Source organism: Geospiza fortis, unplaced genomic scaffold (assembly GCF_000277835.1).
Source record: "Geospiza fortis unplaced genomic scaffold, GeoFor_1.0 scaffold40, whole genome shotgun sequence".
NCBI classification, from domain to species: domain Eukaryota; kingdom Metazoa; phylum Chordata; class Aves; order Passeriformes; family Thraupidae; genus Geospiza; species Geospiza fortis.
The window spans coordinates 13,786,351-13,796,568 of NW_005054297.1; the positions used below are offsets into that span (position 1 = coordinate 13,786,351).

Here is a 10,218-nt window from a genome sequence, read left to right on the forward strand (position 1 = left end):
AACCTGTTGGTGATACCCTACACTTGACCTTCCCACAGCCTGTGCCCTAGGGTTGGGTGCTTAGGTGGCTTTGGGAAGCAGGAGAAGCCTAATATTTGTCAGCCAGACTTCACAGGCCGGTGTTGTCTGGGCAGTTTGGAGCCTACACTTACCCTGTGTGTCATTGCTGGGCTGGGGAGATACCCAGGAGGGAAGGGGAGGGAGCAGTTCAGCCAGCCAGGCTGGCTTGGCATTTCCTCAGGGGCCAGTAAATGAGTTTGTTCTCCGTGTAGCTCTGGACACTTGGAATGAAGCCACTCCTGCTGCAGCTGAGGCTGCTGCCGAAGGAGGGGAAGCACAGCTCGGGCCAGCAGGCCGCTGTGCTCATCCCGCTGCCTGTGCCTGCCGGGGCTGGGAGCTGAGGCCAGGCCACAGCAGCACGTCCCCTTGGGCTGCTGAGGGAGGCTGCCCTGTGCCATGATGAGGGCACACACACGCTGGTGTTTGCTCCATGACAGGGTCTGTGTGACCTGCCCAGGACTGTGCTCCTCGAGACACTGGCCACTGGGGGCCATCCCAGGCCAGCACCTCCCTGGCAGGGCCCAAGCTGAGACCTTGCTGGCTGCAGGCATAGAATGATGACACTGAAGGTTGTCCATATCTTCTGCTTTCTCAGTGCTCCCTGACTGGTCTGTTAAACTAATGCCAGGATAGGTACACCACACCACATTTTGCTGTTTTATGCAGCTCATGTGATTTGTCACTTAAATTGCCCTGTGGTCTGTGAGGAGCGAGCATAGTAGTCTTCAAAGAGGTGCCCATGAAGGACCTGTATGGTTGTTCAGGAGCCCTTCACAGAGGTCTTTGCCCTCAGTCTTCTCACATGCCGTAAGTTCCTGGCTCTGAACTGAGGGGTTTGAAAATCAGAGGTCTTCTTGCCTCAACCCTGCTGTCACGACACCTCTTTGCCCAGGGCAAAGGATTTTTCCAGCTTTCCTGTTTACCATTCCCCTGCTGACTGGGACTTGTTCTTCTGAGATCTTGGACTTTCACTCTTCTTGTTTGAGCTACACAGCTCAGACACACACCTGCATTTTGAGGTGGCACATGTGAAATTAAAAGTTGGGTTTTTTCTGCCTTTTTCTGGCAATTTTTATTTCTAGGATGGTTGTTTATTCATTCAGTCATGGACGCATATATGCAGGATTAGTAGACCTCATGTGGAAAATTGCTTGGTAACACTGGAAGAATGAGTGCCGGTTGAGTTTAACACTGATAAATTCTAATTCCAAGGAGGGCTCCTTTCAGACTGGAAACAAACAAAGTAATTAGTCTCTGCAGGTGGTCTGGCCATCCTTTGCTTCCTACTCTGTGGTGGATTTGTCAGGAAGAGGAGCAGTTACCTGACCTGGTCTTAATCCAGTATATACCTTAAGAACAACTAAAGCTGTGAGATGAGTGAATTAAGTCTGCAGTGTATAACCTCATCCCAAGTAATTATCCGATTGTTTTTCCCGAACGTCTGTTGTTATCTGTGTGGGTAGGGAAATTCAGCCTCTGAATGGAGCTGCAGAGTGTGTTTTTGCAGGCACGTAGCATTTTCACTGGCATGACTCTGCTACTACACCCGGATGTTGTAAAGTCTTGTACAACCGTGTGGCATGAGCAAACAGCACAGTTATTGAAAGCTAAGGATTACTCATAGCAATGAAGAGCTACTCCGAAAGGGGAAGGGTTTGTTACCGCAAGATCACCTCAATACTTGCCTATGTTCTTCTGATATTCAAGTAGATCCAAAACAGTGAGAATTTCTCTGCATTTTTGACTCTGAACTCCATTTTTGTAGGCTCACTTAAGACCTCCAAATCATGGGTATGCTAACTCAGCAACCCCCTGATTGGCTTGCCCTAAGAGTAGAGCCTAAATGTGCTCCTTTCTTTGGGTAGGCAGTTGGGGAGTGGTTGGGAACTGTGAACTGGAGCTGCTAATTTTACAAGAGGTTTATTTTGTGAGAACATTTAAAACATTGTGTTAGGGCGTGTTCAGTGAAAAAGAAGCTAAATAGTCAATTAGAGCAGCTTTGGTGGCTGGGAGATTGGTGCCTCAGTGAAACTAATTTGGTAGCATTGGGATGGAAACTTGAAGAATAATTTGCGTGGTTTTTTTAATGTAAGAAATGTTGAATTAGCGCTTCAGGTGAAGAAACAAGCAAGTATGGAAAGCATGGTCTGATGCCTTCATTAAACTGGACGCTTCTAATTCAAGAGTATGAGTGGAGCATCTGAATATATGAGAGAGCAGTTATAAAAAGATAACTGTTGAGCAAGGAAACTTTAGTTCTTGGCAACATACTGAGTAAATGACAAAGAATGATTAAAAGTGCTGCCATGTAGGATCAGACTCATATGTTCTTGAATTTAATTTTTAAATAGCTTGGGTCTGTTCCCATTCAAAAGCCAAAACATTGCAGAAAGTGGTGCATCTGAAACTTTAGTTTCCAAAGGTTTTTTAGAGGCCAGTTTCCACCTGCACTGGTTATTTTCTCTGTGTGCCAAAGGCCTTACTAGCCAAAAGGTGTCTGTAGAATTGCACAGTTCAGCTTAGTATTTTTAAGAAATAAATCCCAAAAATATTAGTTGCACATATACAGCTATAAATAATAATTTTGCTGCAGAAAAAAAAGAGAGTGTTGTATTGACAGACATTCTATTTTGTGCTTTTTTTTTTTCCAGGTGGTGCACTGTCCCATGTGGAGTCTTTACGGGTTGTGAATAAAGGAGAGGAATTAAGGCTGATGTGCAATGAGGAGGGACCTGTGACTTGGAATTTCCAGAACTCGGACCCATCGGCAAAAGCCAAGAGTTCCAACGAGAAGGAGTGGTACACCAAAAATGCAACAGTCAGAGACATAGGCAGATACACATGCAGAAGCAAAGGGAGTATTGTCTCCTCTTACTATGTTTTTGTTAAAGGTAAATATCAATTAAGGCATTATTTTTGCTTCCCACCCCTCCCCTTCTTCCCCCCGCTCCCCTTCCACAATAAATCTTGCAGGATGGACTGAATTTGAAGTACAGTGGGAGAACACAATCTGGTAGAATAAATCTTCCTCCCTGTCCAGTAGGAAGAAACCTCATTCTCTGCTTTGCTTGCAATGGCCTTTGTCAGCAGCACAAGTTCTGGATGAGTTCCTCTTTACATCCCCATTTGTGGTAAAGTTTATCCAAGCTCCCTTTCTAGATAAGCGACCTGATTCTGTTGCATGAGTCAGTTTTACCATGAAGAAGTAAGAAATATATAAAAATGTCTTTTTAATTCTATGTCATCCATCAGTATGGAGTCATGTAAAATTTGATCCCAGGCTTTTAATTTACTGAGGCAGTCAGCCTAAAGGATTTGGTCTTCTGAGACTGTGCTCCCAGGCCTAAGCCAGCAAACATTGATGATTTCTCTGCCTTCAGCCTCTGATGTACCTTGTGACTGATCAGAAATGTCTCAGACAGGGAAAAAAGTGCTTCTGCTCTGACACATTTCTCAACCCTTTATTGCTCTTCTTTGTGCAGTGTTTTCTTCAGATTTCTTCTCTGCTGATATATGTCTACATCAGCTGCCCCCAAGCTCACAGTTTACCATGCCAGACACTTTCCCAGGAAAACAGTTATTTTGCTTCTCCTTCACATAGCTCTGGTGGTCTTCCTAACCTGTTGATGGAAAAGAGTCCTACGGCATCATTGTTGAAGGCAGCATTCCTTGACCAGCAGGGGTTGTCTCAAAGAGCCCCCTCTGAACCCTGCTAGTCCTTTGAGAATTACTGCAAGGTTGTTCTCCAAGACAGGGAGATACCAGCACAGCAAAGCACAGCACAGCAAAGGTTATTTTCATGAGGGAAGATGTCTGGCATAGTGGCCACACAATTCAGAGTGTTCCTTTAACTGCTCCTGAGTTCTCCAAATAGCCATGCAGCTACCATGGATAAGTTTTCTTAACTTTCTGTTTTTCTCTGAGACTGTGACTAAAGGAAATCTGTCATGTGGTAAACAATCTTCACTTTACCTACCCTGATTTTTTTCCTGAAGGTTATGGTAATTATCTCAGACAGCTATGATTGTAGAGATGTTTTTGCCCTCCGTTACATGAGTGACTCCTTCATGACTCCTTCACCTCAGGATTGCAGGCAGCTCTCCTGAGCATGCTGGCCAAAGCATCAGTGAAGTTGTTTGCCCTAATGCAACATGTTACTATCTTTTTTTCTCAGTTGTGTGCAAAATGTGCAGCCTTAACTTTGACAAGTTCCTGGCAGTAAAATAAGCATGTTTGTGAGGTTGACCATCATTTTGCATCAGGCATGGTTTAATGACTTACCTCACCTGTAAGATGCTGCCATATGCTCTGCTGCTTGTGGGGTTGCCACAAACACCCCATTATACTTTTCTGCTTGTAAAGTGGAGGGAAGAGAGAACAAGACCAAGAACCTCAATCCTACATAGTGACATGGTGGCATCTGTTGATATCTTATGTTCTTCTGAACATACTAAATCCAAATTTCTTCTGTTTCTGTGACCAAGAATGACACAGTGTTGACAGACTGTGGATGTGTATCTGCTTCACCTTTCTCTTTTAGCAGAAAGTGCCTGTGTTGTATCTAAAAAGCATATTTTTCCTGATCCAAGCAAGCCTAGTTCAAACTCCTGCGTAAGAGAGAAAATTTTATTGGTTTTGATCTCAGATTTTTTCAGATGGAAGCACTGATATGCACTGTCCTATCTTGTGTTGGAAACTGTGTTCTGCAGTATGCCCAGAAGGCAAGTGCAACCCAAGATGTCCATGGGGTAGAAGGCCATGAAAGGAAGAACATGACCATGAGCAGCCTTGTTTGTATCTGGATACTCTGTAGGAAGTCCTTTCGTGTCTTTTCACTCTGCTGTTCCCTTCCAGATGGGGATTGAAGATGCAAGGGGAGCACCTCAGCAATTCTGCTTGCTCCAGTCAAGGCCTTGCCTGCAATTTCAGCTGTTAGTGAAACAGGTCTTTCTTTGTTCCCGCTGTTTTCAAAAATTTCTTTCATTTTTTGGTAGTTGCTGGGAGCCATACTTTCTGCCTAATGAAGATATCTTGGTTCTGTCCATACTGGTGAAAGAGGGACTGAGTAGAAAGCAATCAGTTATGTCTGTTAGCAGGGATGAGCTAGATGAGCATTTAGAGCATTTAGATGAGCACTTTTAATCCATCTTCTTCCTGTTCAGAAGTGACAGCTAGTCATAGCATTTCTTTTAAGATCTCTGTGTGCAAATGTCACATTTTGGTTCTGTTCAGAAATTATTTAGGTTTTTTTCATTTCTTAGTAGTCTCCATCCTCTAATTATAGACTGATGCTTCAAAACCTGTAGTTTGTGGGGGCTTCGTGGGTGGTAATGTCAAATTCAGCTAAAGCTACACCCTCATGCTAGGCTAGAAAGCAGCCAGTAACTTCTCTGTTTGATGATGAATAACCCCTGATGTAGTGAATTGCTTCCATATACCTCCCAGGCTTCATTTTCAGTCTGGTACTTCTTGTATTAAACCAAATGCACATTGTCCATCATCTTAAACAAATTCTCTTAGTCTTCCTTGGTAAGCCGTGGTTTGTTGATCTATAATCATTCAAGTTGTAAGTACATGTGCAAAAAAGAAAGAAAACTTTTCTCTCTGTTTTTGTTTTTCAAATTCATTCTACTCTGTAGAGAGGGCAGATGGAATCTCAAATAAACTTTTACAGAGTGTTTGTCATCACACATTCCTTTATTTGTGTGTTTGCCAGCTTCTTAGCATTTCAAGGTCATGACATATCATGGGCTTCAACTTTGGTTGTAGAAGTGTTTAAAGCACTATATGTTTGTGTGCTGTGGTTGGCTGAGATGAAATGCTATAAGAAAATTACCTTGTGAAAGATTGCATGATTATTTTTCAATCAGATGTGCTGTTTGTATGCCCAGTTTTTCTTCTAAGGAGGCTAAAAATAATCTCTGCTTTCAGGGAGCAGAGAGAAAGAGAGAAGTTGTTTGCTGCTTCCTCTGGTAGCAATGTGTGTTCATTTAGATTATGTATTTTACAGAAGTGAAAACCATAATTTAGGTGCTTTTCAACTTCCATTTGCTCATAAATTTCTTTCAAATCCTCCTGTGGGCATAAAACCTTACACTGCCTCTAGCTGCCACTAGCTAAAAGCAAATTACTTCTAGTGGTCTGTGAAAATCTGTTTACTGTTGTGGGGATACTTTGGACCTGAACAAGGCAAAAAATGCCCTTCATCTCCAAATAAAAAAGCAGTAAGATTATTTTTAGTGCACATGATTCTTTAGTGTATCTGGTATGGAATGCTACTGCACGTTTCCTGTCATGCTGCTCTTTTATGAGAAAATTTTACGTCTCTTGGTAAACATGAATTAGGCAATACTCAGTTTTACTGGCTGAAAATAAAACTTTCTTTGACAAGTGCCCAGTTGTAGAATTAGGGTAATCAGAAGTTCCCATGCCAGCTTGTCTGACAGATCTTTGTGTTTCTTCACAGATCCAAATGTGCTCTTCCTTGTTGATTCTCTGATCTATGGAAAAGAAGACAGTGACATCCTGCTGGTGTGTCCACTAACAGATCCAAATGTTACAAATTTCACACTGAAAAGGTGTGATGGCAAACGTCTCCCCAAAAATATGACATTCATTCCCAATCCCCAGAAAGGCATTGTTATAAAGAACGTGCAGAGGTCGTTCAAGGGCTGCTACCAGTGCTTGGCCAAGCACAATGGAGTTGAGAAGATATCAGAGAAGATTTTCTTGAATGTGAGACCAGGTAACACAGGATTTATGCCTTCTTTTAGAGAACCTGATTCCCAGGAGGTGTAGAGAAGGGTTGTGAAGCCCCACTGCAGTCCAAAGCAAAGTGGTGAGCTCAGAAAACTTGTTTTGGGCAAGTTGTGTCTTGGGCAAGTTAGGGCACAGATTGATCTTGTGACACTTAGCTTGTGGCTGTGCCTGGAAGGTTTGGCCATGATGAGCTTTATTTTCTGTTCCTGGCGATTTCAAGGCATTTTTAAAATCATTATAAGAAACTTGGATTATGCTGTTAAATTCTGAGGGCAAACCAGCACCCTGAGGTTCGTACAGGTTTGCACAGGCAAAATTATTTCAGTGCCTGACTCCTGTGTCTGTTGCCCACTAGTGACAGCAGCAGGAACTGATTGATGGCATTGAAGAAGAGGGATTTGGTGGACAGGAAGAGCTTATGGAAGGAGAAGGTCTTTGTCTTCATAATATTGAGTGAAGATGGTCACAACAGCAGCCGTGTGCACAGATGATGATGGGGAATGCATTGTGGCTCAGGTGCTACATGCAACACTACGCTTGGCAAACCTGTTGGTGATACCCTACACTTGACCTTCCCACAGCCTGTGCCCTAGGGTTGGGTGCTTAGGTGGCTTTGGGAAGCAGGAGAAGCCTAATATTTGTCAGCCAGACTTCACAGGCCGGTGTTGTCTGGGCAGTTTGGAGCCTACGCTTACCCCGTGTGTCATTGCTGGGCTGGGGAGATACCCAGGAGGGAAGGGGAGGGAGCAGTTCAGCCAGCCAGGCTGGCTTGGCATTTCCTCAGGGGCCAGTAAATGAGTTTGTTCTCCGTGTAGCTCTGGACACTTGGAATGAAGCCACTCCTGCTGCAGCTGAGGCTGCTGCCGAAGGAGGGGAAGCACAGCTCAGGCCAGCAGGCCGCCGTGCTCATCCCGCTGCCTGTGCCTGCCGGGGCTGGGAGCTGAGGCCAGGCCACAGCAGCATGTCCCCTTGGGCTTCTGAGGGAGGCTGCCCTGTGCCATGATGAGGGCACACACACGCTGGTGTTTGCTCCATGACAGGGTCCGTGTGACCTGCCCATTCTGTTTGGAGGTGGGGCAAGAGGTTGAGGAGTGAGGGCCATCTCAAGCGTGGAGTTTGCAGTGGCAAGTTTAAGTCCTTTTTTTCTCATGATTTGTAAATTCAGCATTGTCACTCTCAGTATTGTAATTACTGTGCTGTAGAGTTTGGTCCTTACTGAGTTCACCTAGTAAAACTCCCGCTTTCTCCTTGGCTCAACATTTAAATGCACTGGAGATGCTTTGGTGGATAATGTTTTTGTAGTTATAACCATGGCACTCAGACCCTCAGATGTGAGCTTCTGGTACAGAAAGACTGAAGAGGCATCTGGGAAACAGGGAGCTCTGCAGGAGTACTCAGACACACAACAGTTATGATAGCACAGGGAGTGTTTGTGTACAGCCCTTCTCAAAACAATGAGGGGCTTTATGGACTTAGGGCTTTTTTTGGATGTCCAGAGATGTTTCTGGCAGATGAGAACACAGAATGCCTTCTGCACTGGCATCCTTCTGTCACTTGGGTACTGCTGAGTGCTGAGGAGGATTTTTGTGTGAGCCTTTACATCTAAAGAGAGCAAACATGTTTCTTTGTTCTCTTCTGTAGCTTCTTACAGCAACATGAGGAAAACATTATTGTTAAAGTATGAATGGCCGAGAAGCATGGGGTTTTCCTAAATTTTGTACAGTTTACCTAAGAGAACTACAAAAGTTATGTCAGAGGCAGAAAGGGAATCTGGAAGACCTTGTTTGATACATGCTGCAGTCTGATACATGCATATTCTGTCTTCCTATGTGAAAGCCCTAGAGCAAAGTAAACTGGAGTTTAATAAAAGAGGAAAATTTGAAGAAAGGATAAAGAAAATAGAAAAACAAACCACGAAGGGAACACAGGAAGAGTTGAAGAGCTTTGCAGAAGCAGGAGACACATAGTCCTCAGATTCACCTGACTGTTGACAAAAGACGTCCTGAAGCAGAACAGGGTACAGCTACCCCACGTCTGCATGTCACCACCTGCTTCTTGGGTGACAAACTGTGAGCCACCCTGTAAGCAGAGGTTGTGGTGCTTGCAGGCACAGGTGGTGCAGAATTCCTTGAGCTGTACCTGTCCTTCTTAGGCTGTCCATCAGGGACCTGTCAGACAGTACTTCCTGTTGGCTGTAATGATTTGTAATTAAAATCTGCAGTTAGTGCTGGGCTGCTGTTCTTCAGTGACTGATCCTCACCGTGTTTTCAGTTCCAGAGTGCTACTTTTTAATCATTGTCACAAAATTAATCATCTCATTGATGGTTCAACATCATTCAGGTTTCTTCATGCAAGTTACTATGCTCTAACAAGTATTATCTAACTTTAAGTGTAGTTTGAAACAAAGTTGAAGCAGAAATGTGCTTGTTGTTGAGGAACAACTGTGTAATGTGTTAAAAATTTTGAATACATCTTAGAGCCTTGATTTTATTGGAAAGTTAATTAATGACTGTTGATTTTTATCCCCCCGGAAGAGCTGAGACTAATGAAAAGTAATAAACTTCTAAATTGTTTTACAGTTCACAAAACTCTTCCTGTCATCACCTTATCAAAAAGCTATGAGCTTCTCAAAGAAGGGGAAGAATTTGAAGTTACCTGCATAATCACGGATGTGGATAGCAGTGTACAAGCTAGTTGGATTCCTCACAAAAGTGGGGTAAGTTCCTTTAACTCATGTATCATGTGTGCCTCAGCACAGTACACAGACTCTCTGTAGACATTCATGTCCTTGTCTTGGGTACCTGATGCTGTGTTGATTTGGATTTGTTGCATTTACAAGGATTCAGTATCCCACAGACTGGTGAGAGGACAGCGACTGTCCTGTGCCCTTGAGGATGGCTGGGAGGAAAAGCAGCTGCATGGGTTTCTTTTCCCAAAAAGAAATTAAAGTTAGGCTCTTCAATGTGAAGTTCAGGTGACCTCTGTTGGGCTTCCTAAATACGGAAGCGTGGAGTGCCTACACATCACATTGCAATCAATGGGAGCTGCAAATATCAACACATGGACTGCAAATTACATATTCTAGTTGTTATCATTAACAGTGAAATACCTGCTAATTAGCATGGGGTTGTGCGTGACAGGAATAGTAGTAGGCATTCATAGGAATGATTAATTCATTTAAATTACATGGTGTGCCTCACTAACTGGAAAAGCTCTGAAAAATGAACCAGTGAACTGGCTTCTGTCTGCCAGTGATAGATTAAGTTACTGGCTGGCATCACCAAGTTAAATTATTGAGAGACTCAGTGCTCCAGAAGTTTGACACTTGCAGTGCAACTATTCTGCAGAAACGGGGCAGAGAGATCCCCTTCCCTGGTAAGCCAGTGTGCTGTCAGATGT

At 43.7% G+C, this 10,218-nt stretch overlaps 1 protein-coding gene across 1 annotated transcript in view; it reads left to right on the forward strand.

Annotated features, from left to right (window-relative positions):
- The first annotated feature begins 812 nt into the window (after positions 1-812).
- Positions 813-10,218, forward strand: part of KIT (KIT proto-oncogene, receptor tyrosine kinase) — a 38,788-nt gene continuing 29,382 nt past the window's right edge. Inside the window, exons 1-5 of the mRNA XM_031057322.1 lie at positions 813-867; positions 1,826-1,851; positions 2,681-2,951; positions 6,527-6,805; positions 9,399-9,535. Of these exons, the coding sequence (XP_030913182.1) occupies positions 813-867; positions 1,826-1,851; positions 2,681-2,951; positions 6,527-6,805; positions 9,399-9,535 (768 nt within the window). The remainder of the gene's footprint in view (positions 868-1,825; positions 1,852-2,680; positions 2,952-6,526; positions 6,806-9,398; positions 9,536-10,218) is intronic.